Below are 14,339 nucleotides of genomic sequence, written 5' to 3'. Positions count from 1 at the left end.
TCTTTCTTCCACACAGCGGCTGGGGGACAGAGCCAAAAGCACTCGGAACTCACTGCCATTGAGTGGATTCTGACTCACCGTGACCCTACGGAACAGGGTAGAACTGCTCCTGTGGGTTTCCGAGGCTACAGGTCATTATGGGCTGTAGTAATAATGGCTAAGAATTAATAGCAAACCAGTCCCAAGAAATTTGAAAAAGTTCTCAAAGTTAGATTCTTGCAAGATTGTAGTCTGTTCTAGTTCACCCACAGTCCTCCTTGAGTACATGTCCTGCCGTTTCTGGGTTCTGTGAATTGCTGCAGCGTCCCATAGAACTCACAAAAGCTCGAGAAAAGTTCTCACACGGTGGGACCAGGGTGCAGTTCAGGCTGACGTTCGAAGACCAGGCAGGGGTAAGCCAGATGCTGGCGCCACAAGACAAGCCTCACTCCTGGTTGTCGCTGGTGATAAGATGCCGCCTCCTGCTGCTCTGAGGGCTCCTTCTATCCGCAGTGGGATGGCATCGCATGGACTCTTGCTCGCAGCTACTCACACAGGTCAGACTTCTCAGTATCTTCCCCCACCTTCCTCCCAGACCCATGCAGGGAAAGATTGTTTGGTGGGAGTTACATGGTACACCGTGTGTGACGTGCTTGTTCGGTGCCATCAAGTCGATTCTGACTCAGAAGGAAACACTGCCCAGTCCGGCACCGTCCTCACAAGGGTGATGTTGGAACCCACGGTTCTCATGGGGGGAACACAGGGTTGTTTGGGAGTCGAGAGTGCCACCAAGCAGAGGGACTCTCTGAAGGAACCAGCAGCCCTGATGCAGCCGAGAAAAGAGTTTGTTGTGGGTCGGGGCCGGAGTGGAGGGTGGAGGGAGAGAGCGGGTCGGCGAGAGCCTGTAAGACAAGGGGAAACTCAAGCTAGGCTTTCAGATCACGTTCACCTACTTCCAAAATGCACTTTGAGGACTGTGCGGTTACCCCCACTTCGGGGCCATTTGTCGAGTCAGAGCATGCCTCAGCCCTGCATTAGCTGTGTGGGCTAGACTGCCAAGGTCCTGCCGGGGACAGAGGAGGTGGAGTTCCCAGAAACTGGGATGGATTTCCAGCTCGTGCCATTCTCCGGACACGCTCCGATTCACAGGCTCAGACCTCTGTGCCCAACAGGCCAGGGCCCAGTCCGACTGGCAGCACACAGAGGGAACCAGAGCGGCTTGAGAGAGGGGCTTCTTGTTCCTGCTGCTACAGCACTCCAGTACGGTTGCAGGTCTTATCGACCCAACGCAGCGACCAAACTCACTGCCATCGAGTCAATGCCCACTCACAGCAACCCCATAGGACAGGGCAGAACTGCCCCTGGGAGTTTCCAAGGCTGTAACTGTTTACAGGAATAAACAAAAAGCCCTTTCTTTCTCCCAGAGAGAGGCTGGTAGTTTCAAACTTTGGACCCTTCACATCGCAGCCCAGTGCATAACTATTATGCCACCAAGGCTCTCCAACAGCCACCCCTTTGTATTTTGTCCTCCCAGTGACCCAGCAAGGGCCTGCTTCACAGATGAAGAGACTGAGATATACAGAAGCTAAGCATGTTCAGAATCATGGCTGGGGCAGCAGAGCCAGCTCTGCCCAGAGCTCATGTTCTTCACTACCATCTCTCCTGAGAATCAGACATGCATGTTCCCAGGTCCCCCGCAGCCCTCAAGAAGCAGGCTCTGTAGGGGCAGGGCCCAGGAATCTGTCTTCCCCAGGTAATTCAGATGCACATTGAGGTTTGAGAACCTCCCAAGTGTTCTGTGGTTCTTGCCCCTCGCTGTGCTCCAGTGAACCCGATGGATTGGGCTGAGCTAGAATGGCATGAGCATGTTCCAAAGCTCCCACAGGATTGGGTTGAGAGCCTCTGTTTGGCTTCAAGAATGGGAAGCTTTGCCATCGCCCTCCTATAGGGTTCTCAGAAAGGAAGCTCCTGGTCCCAGCGACAGCAGGAGGAACCAGATGTGGCTGTCTGCACGTCTCTTCTGATAGTGAGGGCGGGACCATGGAGACCCCACCCTTTTCTCTCTCTTACTTGGAGACTCCAACCTTCCCAGGCCAACTCTGTCAGGGCACAGGAATTGTGTCTCCACCTTGTCCTTCCTGTCCACGACCGGCCTCCATGCAGCCCGAGTGTGTCCGTCAGGATCAGCTGCACCTGGGCACCCTGACAAGCTTCTACTTCCACACACGCTTAAGCACTGAAGGCTACTGACTGAAAGGTTGGTTGGCATGTTGAATCCACCCAGAGGTGCCCAGAGAAAAGAACTGACAGTCTACTTCGGAAGGATCATAATGGGAAACTACGGGGCATAGTTCTACAGTGGTGCACAGGGAGTTATCCTGAGTCAGAATCAACTGGGGAATAAAAACAAACAAAAACACGTTTAGAGTGCAAGTTGGACAGCCTCCCTCCACTCTGCCTGGTAGCTGGAGTTACTCCACCTGTACATGGAACACGTAACTCCAAAGTCTCCTAGGCAGAGGAAGCTCGGAAAGCAGGGATTCCCACCAGGGCTACTCGCGGAGCATCACTTCCTGGAAGTGGTGACTGTCTGGTCCCCGCACATCCCATTGGCCAGAACGGTTCACGCTACAGTCCCAAGTGAACGACAAACCAAGCCGGGAATGTGGTGTTGTTGTTGGGTGCCATTGAAACTGTGAGTTGGAATCAACTCACCGATGGTGGGTGGGTAGCTGTTGAGTGAATTCTGAGTCAGACACCTGATATGGTGGTCGAACTGGCCCCCAGGGTCTCCCAGGAACTGTCCAGGAACAATGTCTTTGTCCCTCCAAGTTGCTGGTTGGGCTTGAACCACCCACTCTGGAACTGGCAGTCAAGCATTTCAACTGCTGTGCCACCAGGGCGCCTCTGGGAAAGGGAGCCGTGGAACAACCAGTTAGCTGAGCCTCAGGAATCCACTAGTGTATACCAAAGCCAAACCACACTCACTGCCGACTGACCCTGGTTAATAGAAGGAGTCTAAAAAAATACCATCAATCAACTATGCTCTCACCTGGCCAGGACAGTTCTCAAGTTTGTGTAGATCAATAGAAAAATAGGTAGATATAGGGCTGCCTACTTCCACTCCTGAATCTGGGCCATACACCCACCGCTTGCTATTGTTAGGGCTGTCGAGTTGATTCCTGCCCCATAGAGTTTCTTAGGCTATAGTCTCTTCGGGGCCAGGTCACTAGGTCTTTCTCCCAGGAAGCCGCTGGGTGGGTCCAAACCACAAATGAGCAGCTGAATGCTTAACTTTCACACCGCTGGCTCTTTCTCTGGTGGTGAGCTGCCAATGTAACACAGGGAGGGTCCGATGGCACTGGCTCCCCGCATTGGGCTGTGCACGTTCCGCCCTCTGGACAGCCCCCAGGTGGGTGGTTGAGGTCTACCGCCAACCCTCGCTGCTGTCCCTGTAATCACAGAGAGACAGCGACCTGACTTACACGCCACCTGTTTCGTCACAGAGACACTGGGAAGGGGAGAGGGGGTGGTTATGGGTACTTATCTAGGTTGTCTTGTTTTATATTTCTCGTTTTTACACTATTTCTGTCCATTGTGCTTTGTGGACTCCTTGGTTTTTTTGTTGGGATGCAGGGGTGTATTGCCACATATTGATAACTCCCTCGGATTTCTTTCTAAAGTACGAGCACTGTAACTTAATGCGCTATGAACTAAAAGCCTGGACAGCACCCACGCCAACTGTAGTCTCAGAACGAGACTCCCAACTCCCAGTCCCAGTGACATCAGAGTGACATTGTCAGTAAGTAACTTACTTAATGATATAACTGGGAACGTAACAGGCTTGGCTTGGTTTGTTTTTTTATGTTGCCATCAAGTCGCTATACTCAAGGGGACCCCATAGGACAGAGTAGCACTGTCTCGTAGGAGCCCCAAGACCATAATCTGTACAAAAGCAGGCTGCCACATCTCCTTCAGAGCTGCTGGGTGGTTCGAGCCTCGGACCTTGCGTTTAGTAGAGGGACTTCACGATACCCTCAGTTCTATGGACCGACACGATTCTTCTTATCAGTTTTACTCATTAGGCACCACCACTACGAATCTATCATAATTAATAAATAGTCATGCCAATTATGATGCGATTAGGGCTTGTTAAACATTTCATACTTTGTCACCTACTTCCATCGGTATTCTGACGTTTGAGTTGACTAATTAGCCTGTTGAGTTGGATAAGGTAAAGAATTCGCTTTCTCTCCGTCTTACAAGGCGGGGAAAGCAAGAAGGCTTCTTTTTGTCAGTGCCTTGCAGTCGGTTCAGACTTGTCGTGGCCCTGTGTGGACACTGCCTTGCAGTCGGTTCAGACTCGTCGTGGCCCTGTGTGGACACTGCCTTGCAGTCGGTTCAGACTCGTCGTGGCCCTGTGTGGACACTGCCTTGCAGTCGGTTCAGACTCGTTGTGGCCCTGTGTGGACACTGCCCAGCACTACTTCCACCCCGTTCCTACGTTCCAGCCCCTTGTTGCAGCCACTGTGTCCATCAGCCCCGTGGAGGGCCTGCCTCTTCTCCATCGCTCTTCCACTTACCAAGCTTGATGGTCTTCTCCCGAGACCGGTCCTCTGGAGAACATGTTCATGCTCTAGGACAGGGGTCCTCAAACTACAGCCCACGGGCTATATGCGGCCCGCTGAGGACATTTATCCGGCCCGCCAGGTGTTTTTGCTGCCGATGCCTGTCCTGCTTAGCAGCCAACTCGTCCAGTGCACATAGGAATTTGTTCATAGTTTTTTTAAAACTATAGTCCAACCCTCCAACGGTCTGAGAGACAGTGAACTGGCCCCCTGTTTAAAAAATTTGAGGAGCCCTGCTCTAGGAACTGAAGGGGGTGACAGTCTCACCAGCCTCTCTTCTAAGGAGCGTCTGGCTGTACTTCTTCCAGCACAGATTTATTTGGGCAGTCCAGAGTACTTTCAGTGTTCGTCACCTGTACCGTAATCCACAGGCATCGATTCTTCTCTGGTTTTCCTGATTCGGCATCCAACTTTCACATGCATAGAAGGCAGTTGACAGTACTATGGCCTTGGGTCGAGTGCACCTCAGAGTCACATCTTTTGCTTTTTTTAAAAGCAGCGGTTTTCAACCTGTGGGTCATGACCCCTTTGGGGATCGAACAACCTTTTCACAGGGGTCGCCCGATTCATAACAGTAGCAAAATTGCAGTTATGAAGTATCAACGAAAATAATTTTATGGTGGGAGGGGTCACAACTTGAGGAACTGTATGAAAGGGTCGAGGTATTAGGAAAGTTGAGAACCACTGCTTTGAAGAAATCTTTTGAGATAAAGGGAAGGTTTTTAGAGGTGAAATGATTTGCCAGAAAGCTGATAGGGGCAGAATTAAGACGCTCCAGTTTGTGCACTGGTGTCTGAATCCTGGGCAGATTCAAGTTCTGGCCTTCCCTGAGCTAAGACTCATCAGGAAAGTGCCCGAAGGCCCCTTGGATACCATGTTCCCTCTTTGGGGACAGCTAGAGCCTGCCAGACCCTCTCGGCCTGATGTGACTGGCCACTCACACTTGAAGGGGAGGAATCCCCTGGAGACAGAGCCCGCGAGGTGGTGAGGACACGAGGGATCGCATGAGCGATTGCCTGCCAGCGGAGATGGTTTTTCATTGATTTTGCTCCACTCTGGCCTGTGAAAGGTTTTTTGCTATAAATAGAAATATGTTGCTTTGTGTCTTTTTTTCCTAATATAAATAGTTTTGTTTTTGTAAACAGTGAAAACAGGCCAACTCGTTACTGTTGTGCTGGTGAGCTGTTGCGGAGTCTGGCCCTGGTGACTCCATGCACAACACGGGGCATGCTGCCCAGCCCTGCACCCTCCTGACCATTTGGGGTGGGCGTTGGACTATATTTATCGTACTCCGTAGGCTTCCACTTGGCTGATTGTTCAGAAGTAAATTGCCAGGCCTTTCTTCCTAGTCTGTCTGAGTCTTGAAGCCCCACGGAGTCCTGTTCAGCATCAGAACAACTCATGAGCCTCCCTGATGATGGGTGGTGGTTTCCCAGGAGGCGCACTAACTAGGAATCAAACCCCAGTCTCCTACGTGGAAGGTGAGAGTCCTACCACTGAGCCTCCCCTCTGCAGGCCATGCATTTCTGGGAGACTGCAGAAAGGGGGCCTCATAGCATCCTGAAAGCACCCACTATGTTGCAGAGATGGACAGATTGCCTGCTGCCTCCAGCATGGGCACATCATTCTACATCGTGGTGCCTGCCTTTCCTCTGCTCATAGACATTCCTTCATAGAGTCTCTGGGAAAATGAACTGGGTTTGGGTGGATAATAAAGTACATGAAGCCAGGCTGGCACGGCATAGGGGCAGACGTAGTTAAGCTACAGCCAAGAGGCCTGAGTTTGAATCTACCACTGTCCTTCAGTGTCTGGGTGTCCTGTGCATGATGTTGTACTTTTCTATGCGTTAATGTTCTCGTCTACAAAACGGCTTGGATGACTATGCCCGGCTTGTAGAATTGCTGTTGTCCTCACCATTGCTCTTGGGCAGGGGCTGTGGTGTGTCCAGGAGCCCTGATAGTGTAGTGTTGACACATTGGACTGCTAATCACAAGGTCAGTAGTTCAAACCCACCGCTGCTCCGAGAGAGAAAGACAGCTGTCTCCTCCTGTAAAGAAGTACAGTCTCAGAATGCACAGGCGCAGCTCTGTTCTGTCCTATAGAGTTGCTACGATTCGGAATTGACCTGATGGCAGTGGGTTGGTCAGTCAATGGTATGTCTACCATTTCATCAAATCTCGCCAACCATGCCATGAGGGAGGACAGGAGCAGGAGAAGGGGTGATTGCCATTTTACTGAAGAGAACACTGAGCCTTTCGAAGATGACATTGCCCACCCAAGGTCAGACCACGCATAAGCAGAGAAACCTAAATTCAAATTCAGGACTCCCCAGCACTAAGATCCTTAGGGCTATTGTACAGTGTGACCTTGGACATGTCTGAGCCTTGTGGTTAGTGCTAGCGGCCATGGAGGTCGTGCCCTCTGTCATAGGGACCTTTGCACAATGGAACACAATGCTGTCTTTGTCCTGTACCCTCCCTTTTGTGGACTGAACACCTCAGGTTTTGTTGTTGTGAAGTGCCGCCGAGTCAGTGCTGACCCATAGAGATCCTGTGCACAACAGAACGAAACCCCGCCCGGTCCTGTGTACATCCTCACAGTTGTTCTGTTTAAACCACTGGGTCAATCCATCTCAGGGAGAGTCCTCATGTCAGTCCATCTCAGGGAGAGTCCTCCTGTCAATCCATCTCAGGGAGAGTCCTCATCCTTTTCACTGACCCTCTCCCTGACCAGCATGATGGTCTTTTCCTGGGACTGGTCCCTCCTGATACCATGTCCAGAGTCACACCATCCTCGTTTCTCAGGAGCAGTCTGGCTGTACTTCCTCCCAACCAGATGTGTGTGTGCTCTTCTGGCAACCCACATTCTATTCAGTGGCTCCTTCCTGCAGTGGCAATCACAGTGGTGCTCGCTGTGCAGCATTTGATGAGATACCGTGAGTAAAACGCTAGCAGGGTGACCAGCATGTCCTTTTCGCTCCTCTCCACCACCTGCTCTTGTTGAGGACACAGGGAAATAGAGAGACATTGGCAATACTCCAGGCCCACCTCTCCAGGTAACCCGCAGGAGACATGAAGTTCGGAGAGGTCGTGCAGCAGTTGAGTAGCAGATCGCAGAAGTCCGTGTCCCTGATCAATAGGATCACACGACTGCCAGAAGGCATAGAGGAGCAAGTAGCTGAGGGCCAGGCCCTGAGAACATGTCCTAACTCTGAGTCCTCCCTCCCAGCCTCATATTCCTGAAGCCCAACCTGGAGACGCTGGACTTCTTCGACCTGCTGTGGATCGTGGGGATTGCAGACTTCGTACTGAAGTACATCACCATTGCTCTCAAGTGTCTCGTGGTGGCCCTACCCAAGATCATCCTGGCCGTCAAGTCCAAGGTAAGAGCTGACTGGCCCCAAAGGCCACCCAATCCTGCTGATGAGGCAGCCACTCCACATGCCTTCTGGAAGAGGAAATAAGGGAGCAGGCCCCATTGGTGTCAGTGTACACGATAGCTAGTGTCTGAGCGCTGGTGGGCTGCAAACCACAAGGTCAGTAGTTTGAAGCCACCAGCTGCTCTTTGGGGGAAAGATGAGGAGTTCTACCATGGGACAGTTCTACTCCATCCGATACAGCCACTATGAGTCAGAATCAGCTTGACTGCACAGAGTTTGGAGGGGGTTACTTGAGACCCAGTGGATCGCATCTGATGCTGCTGTTGTATTAGCTGTCATGGCATTGGCTCTTGGCTCAAGGTGACCCCCATGTGTCATGGAACTAACTGCTGCCCAGTCCTGCTCCATCCTCTTGACTGGCTGCGGAGTAGACCAGTGATCCATAGGGCTTGCATTACCTGACTTCCAGAAGTAGATGGCCGGGCCTCTCCTCCTAATCTGTCTTACTCTAGAAGCTCCATTGAAACCTGTCCAGCATCACAGCAGTGCACAGGCTTCTACAGACGGGTGGCAGCTGCTCGTGTCCTCACAGGGTCTTCTCCTCTTGTGTGTTTGAATTCACCCCCAGCCTCCACAGTCAGGCCTCCCAGAGAAGTCAGGGTCTTCTTCCCATGGCAGGAGCCTTCATCCAGCCACAACTTCGAAGGCCTTTGGTCTTTACAAGGTAACACAGGTTTTTTGACATTGGGAGCTCAGATCTTTGGGTAGCCTGCTACACCAAAGTTCACAGACGGGCGAGGCAATTTGTCCCCCAAATACCCAGCCAGTCGGTCCGTGCAGGACTAATGATAAGAATGCAAGTCTTCCAAGTCCCAGGACCATGGTTACCTCTGAGGGCCAGGGGGTCACTGAATGGACCAGATGTGGGAGCACCTGGACCCTCCCTATCCCTGACACTTTCCAGCCACTAGGCCTTATCCAGTCACTTTGCTTCCCAGGTTTCTCCTGCAGAAAGTTGACATGCTAACAGTGTCTTCCAGTGACATGCTAACAAGGCTCCCTGAGGGGGCTGCCTTCATCAGCCACCACTCCTGTGCTGCCTTTCACCAACCGTGCCCCTTCTCCCTCCCCTGCCCCTCACTCTGTGCTCCAGGTTCAGCCACACCCCACCGCTTTCATTCCTTTACACAGGTGATGGTGGTGGCTGCATGCCATCCAGCCCATTCTGACTCAGAGTCCCCGACACACGCTAACCCATCCCCTTCGGACCGCAGACCTGTGACGTAGATTGCCTTAGCCTGTTCTCCAGAGGGGACAGCCGAGGCACCAAGACCTGGAGTAACTGGCCCAAAGTCACACTGCCGCCAAAGTGCTCTGTGTGCACCGCTGTCACCCTCCTGTCCTTCTGTCTCAGACACCCTTCCCCCTTCTCGTGTCTTTAGCAACTCCTACTCCTTTTTGTTTGTTTTCCTGTTTTTAACCGACAAATGCATGTAACACAATTAACCTGTCCGTAAACCATTCACCATGTTAAAACGAACAATTCAGTGGTGTTTGGTTCATTCACAATGTTGTGTGCTCGCCACCTCTGTCTAGTTCCCAGAGCATTTTCATGCCCTCAAAGGAAACCCCATGCCCATTAAGCAGTCTTCCCTTCTTCTCATCCCCTGGCAACTGCTAGTCTTTGTCCTGCCTCTGTGGAGTTACCTATCCTGAACATTTCCTATACATGAGCTCATCCAATAGAAGGCCTTTGTGTCTGCCATCGTGTTTTCAAGGTTCGTCCACATTGTAGCATGGGTGGGCGCTTCATTCCTTTTTCATTCCTGACTAATATTCCATGATGTGGCAAGATCTCATCTTATTTACCACCCACCTGTTGATGGACACTTGGTGTTTTGGTTTTTGTTGTTTTACCTTTCACCTATTGTGAAGAATGTAAGTGGGAACATTCTTGAACTCCTGTCTTCAGTTCTTCTGGGTCTGTTTCCAGGAGTGGAATTACTAGGTCACCTAGTAATCTTATGCTCCACCTTTTAACACCAAGCCAGACTGCTTTCCACAACAGCTACTGTCGAAAGGTCAGGCAGGTACTGTTTTTCATCCCCGTTTGCTAGAGGAGGAAACAAGATCAGTGAGAGGGAAAGGAACCAGCCCACTGCCACACAGCTTATAAATTTCAGAGCCAGGATTTGAACTCACACAGGCCAATTCCAGAACCATTGCTCTTGGCTGCAAGACATACTCCTCGTATTTGCTTAGAAAGTGTCTCCAAGTTGACTTGGGAGATGAGTCTCCACACACCGTCTACACAGAATTCCCTCAGAGCCAGGCCTGAACATCCTGCCTTCTCCGTACTGCGGGCGATGCTGGGGGTGAGGGGGCGGGGAGGGCACCCGGCACCCTTTCCTTATCCCACCGAGGTGTGGGCGACAGTTATTAATGCTTCCCTGGCAACTGTCCAGCTCCCTCTTTTTGATTATTATTATTTTATTCGGCGAGATTAATGTGCCAGGTCAGAGCGTAATCCCGCCTGTAAAAGTGATGTGAATAGTCTCCTCAAGATAAATTGCAGGCTTGGAAAAGGTCCACAGCCTTTTCTTGCCTGTCTGAGTGCTCTCCCAAATCCTCATCAATCCTTGTCTGGGAAGAAGAAAAGGACGGGCCTTCATTTGCAGCTGGGCTGGGAGGGTGGTCAGAGCGCATCTGTCAGAGACCCCTAATGGCTCACAGCACAGATGCTCCTCCCTGGGCCCCCACACCATCCCTGGAGGGAGTGGGCTTCTTTTTAATAATGTCACGATGATAGCGGCAGGGCTGTTGGCATTTGGATTTGTTTGATGGCCCCTGACGTGTGAGGCTGGGGGAGCCAGTCTTGTCTGGGGACTTGGGGAATCTTCATTTTCCTCCTGTTCTTAATCATCCCTCTGGCAACACCAATTCCCACCTGCTTCCTGGCATGGGAGGGCCTGTCAGGCATCCTCGCATACCTTGGCCTAACAGGAGAATCAGGCCAGCCGGGATGGGCCTGGGCTTAAAGATGGTGGTCACTGGTCTCCAACCTCAACCCAAACCACCATGCTGGCTGAGTCTTGAGCTGCTGTTAGCGATCATCGCCTGCCCTGGGACACCTACCCACCAGCCCAACATCATCACCAACATCTTCACTACTCACACCGAACCAGCCTCACTGGCAACCGCTCTCTGCCTCCAGTGAGCCTGGTGCCTCCCGCTGCAGGCCCTTTGCATCTGCCGTTCCCTCTACCCGGAGCAGTACTTCCTCTGATGGCCCCACGGTCATCTCTTTCTCATCCTTTGAATCTCAGCCTAGGGGGTCACTTTTTCTGAAAGGTCGGCCATGGCCATACTGTTTAAAGTGGTTTTCTACAATGCGTCACTCCATTTCATTGTGACCCCATTTCAGGTTCTGGGTATCATGGATCAGTATCTGAAATGGGCCGATGGTTTTGTTTGTTTTCTGTCCCCTGCCACTGGACTGAGAGCTCAGGAGGCTGAGGGCCGCTGTGTCTGTCCTGAGACTAGGTCTGCCATGAGAGTACGATAGGTATTAGTGATTGTGTTAAGAGCCTTTTTAATGGTTCATGATCTGTTGCTGTGGACTTCCCTTTGGACCTTTGTGATCCAGAGAGTTTTCACTGTCTGATGTTCAGAAGTAGATTTCCAGGCTTTTCTTCCTAGTCTGTTATAATCTGAAACCTGCACAGCTTCCTAGCCACACACAAGCCTCCAACGACCAGACCAGTGGTGGCTGAGCTCTGAAGTACAGTGGCCAGGAATGAAACCTGTGTCTGTTGGGCTAGGGCACAGAATCATCACTGCCCTCTACTGCATCAGGGGTTAAAAACCAGCCCTGCCAGCCTCCCACCACACAGCGTTCTCCTTGGCCATTTTTCCTTTGTGTCACCAATTCCACTGATGTAATTTAGGACCCATTTGCTTAGAGGGAATTTCTAGGTCCCGCAAACAGTTAACATGCTCAGCTGCCACCCTGTTTCCCCAAAATATATAGACAGTGTCTTTTATTAATTTTTGCTCCCAAAGATGTGCTTGGTCTTATTTTCAGGGGATATCTTATTTTTCATGAAGAAGAATATGGTACACATTTATTATTTATTGTTTTATTAAAAGAGACCTTGTACTTCCTGTCTGCTCCAGTTGTGCTGTGGCCAACAGTGAGCTGCGCAGCGGCGCCCGCCGCTACAGTCCAATCCAGAGTTACAGTAGCTTGGGAGGGGGCTTATTTTCGGGGAGGTCTTATTTTCGGAGGGATGCCTTATATTTCAGCAAGAGGCAAAACTGCAAATGGGTCTTATTTTGGGGGGTGTCTTACTTTCGGGGAAACAGGGTAACTGGAAGGTTGGGAGGCCAGTCTACCCAGAGGTGCCTAGGAAAAATGGCCTGGTAGTCTATTTCCAGGAAAATCCTGTAGAGCACATTTCTTTAAGTGAAGGGTACAGCAGACCAAAGTAAAGAAAGTGGTTTTCTTGAACTCAAGCGCCAAGAAGATTCATGAGGCTTTTTGTTCCATTAAAATCCCTAAAGTTTCTGGGCCCTAAATCCAGGCACTTTGCTCCTAGAGTGGTTTCCCATCGATTAAGTCACCTTCCCCTCCCCAAGGTCAAGCTTTCCACTCTCCGCTCCTCCCCTCCAGCGGCACAGACATCTCAGGGCAGGGCTGGGCTTTCTAGGTTCACCGTGGCTTTGGCAGCACGCCGAGCTTCGCCGAGTGGGGCGCGGGAAGGAAGGGGGGAAAGCAGTGGTTCTCCCAAGAGGCATTGGGCGCTACTGGGAGACACATTTGCTTCTCACACTTGGGGAGGGGGTGTCTCTGGCATCTAGTGGGGAAAGACCTACAACGCTGCTGTCGCTTCTGCTGCCTTTGAGACTTCCCTGACTCTTGGTGACCCCGTGCACAATGGAATAAAAGGCTGCCTGGTTCTGCACCATGTAGTTTGAATCATAGTTTTCATGGACTTGTTTTCAAAAGGAGATTGCCAGCAACAGGCAACCTCCCCTGACAGGCGGGTGGTGGCTGTGCCTAGGGTACGTTGACCAGAATCGAACCCGGGTCTGCAGCATGGCAGGTAGGATTCTACCAGTGAGCCACTGAAGTGAAGCAGTGAACTATACAGAGTATCTCCCCCTCAACAGAGAATCGTCCAACCCCAAATGTCACTAGTGTTGAGAGTGTCCAGGTTCACTCTGTGGCCTCAGATCAGTGTCAGCCTGCCAGTCCACCCGCACGTCTATCTTCTGTTGAGTGCTTTTGTATCTGCCCAGACAGCACCAGTGTTTTGCCATCACTTTGATTTATTATGGAGCCCTGGAAGCGTAGTAGGTTATCGTTAGTCTGCTAGCCATAAAGTCCGCAGTTCAAACCCACCCGCTGCTCCATGGGAGAAAGATGAGGCTTCCTACTCCTGTAAAGATGTCCATTTTCAAAAACCCAAAAGGACCATTCTGCTCTGTCCTATAGGGTCCGCATGAGTTGGAATCAACACAGTGGCAATGAGTTTTTTTTGTGTTTCTGATTCTGTTTTAATTAAGGATACTTTTTAAAAAATAATTTTATTGGAGGCTCATACAACCCTTATCACAATCCATACATACATCAATTGTCTCAAGCACATTTGTCCATTCGTTGCCCTCGTCATTCTCAAAACATTTGCTCTCCAATTAAGCCCTTGGTATCAGCTCCTCATTTCCCCTTCCCTCATGAACCCTTGATAATTTATAAATTATTATTTTGTCATATCTTGCCCTGTCCGACATCTCCCTTCACCCACTTTCTGTTGTCTGTCCCTCAGGGAGGAAGTCACATGTAGATCCTTGTAATACGTTCCCCCTTTCCAACCCACCTTCCCTCCACCCTCTCGGTATCACCACTCTCACCAGTGGTCCTGAAGGGATCATCCATCCTGGGATTCCTGTGTTTCCAGTTCCCGTCTGTACCAATGTACATCCTCTAGTCTAGCTAGATTTGTAAGTAGAATTGGGATCGTGATTGGGGGTGGGGGAGGGAGAATAAGCATTTAGGAACTAGAGGAAAGTTGTATGTTTCATTGTTACTGCACTGCACCCTGACTGGCTCATCTCCTCCTCACAACCCTTCCATAAGGGGATGTCCAGTTGCCTTTAGATGGGTCTTGGGTCCCCAATCTTCACTACCCCTCATTCACAATGATTTGATTTTTTTTGTTCTTTGATGCCTGATACTGATCCCTTCGACACCTCATGATCTCACAGGCAAATGTGCTTCTTCCATGTGGGCTTTGTTGCCTCTGAGCTAGATGGCTGCTTGTTTACCACTTTTTTTTTTAATGGGCAATGT

The 14,339-nt window shown here is 50.9% G+C and overlaps 1 protein-coding gene across 1 annotated transcript in view; it reads left to right on the top strand.

Annotated features, from left to right (window-relative positions):
- Nucleotides 1-14,339, top strand: part of RNFT2 (ring finger protein, transmembrane 2) — a 75,480-nt gene that overhangs the window by 21,867 nt on the left and 39,274 nt on the right. The window contains exon 7 of the mRNA XM_075534315.1: nt 7,837-7,990. Coding sequence (XP_075390430.1) covers nt 7,837-7,990 — 154 coding nt within the window. The remainder of the gene's footprint in view (nt 1-7,836; nt 7,991-14,339) is intronic.

This window comes from Tenrec ecaudatus, chromosome 16 (assembly GCF_050624435.1).
Source record: "Tenrec ecaudatus isolate mTenEca1 chromosome 16, mTenEca1.hap1, whole genome shotgun sequence".
NCBI lineage: Eukaryota > Metazoa > Chordata > Mammalia > Afrosoricida > Tenrecidae > Tenrec > Tenrec ecaudatus.
Note: the sequence above shows the minus strand (reverse complement) of the source record. Positions and strands in the feature narration are given on the sequence as shown.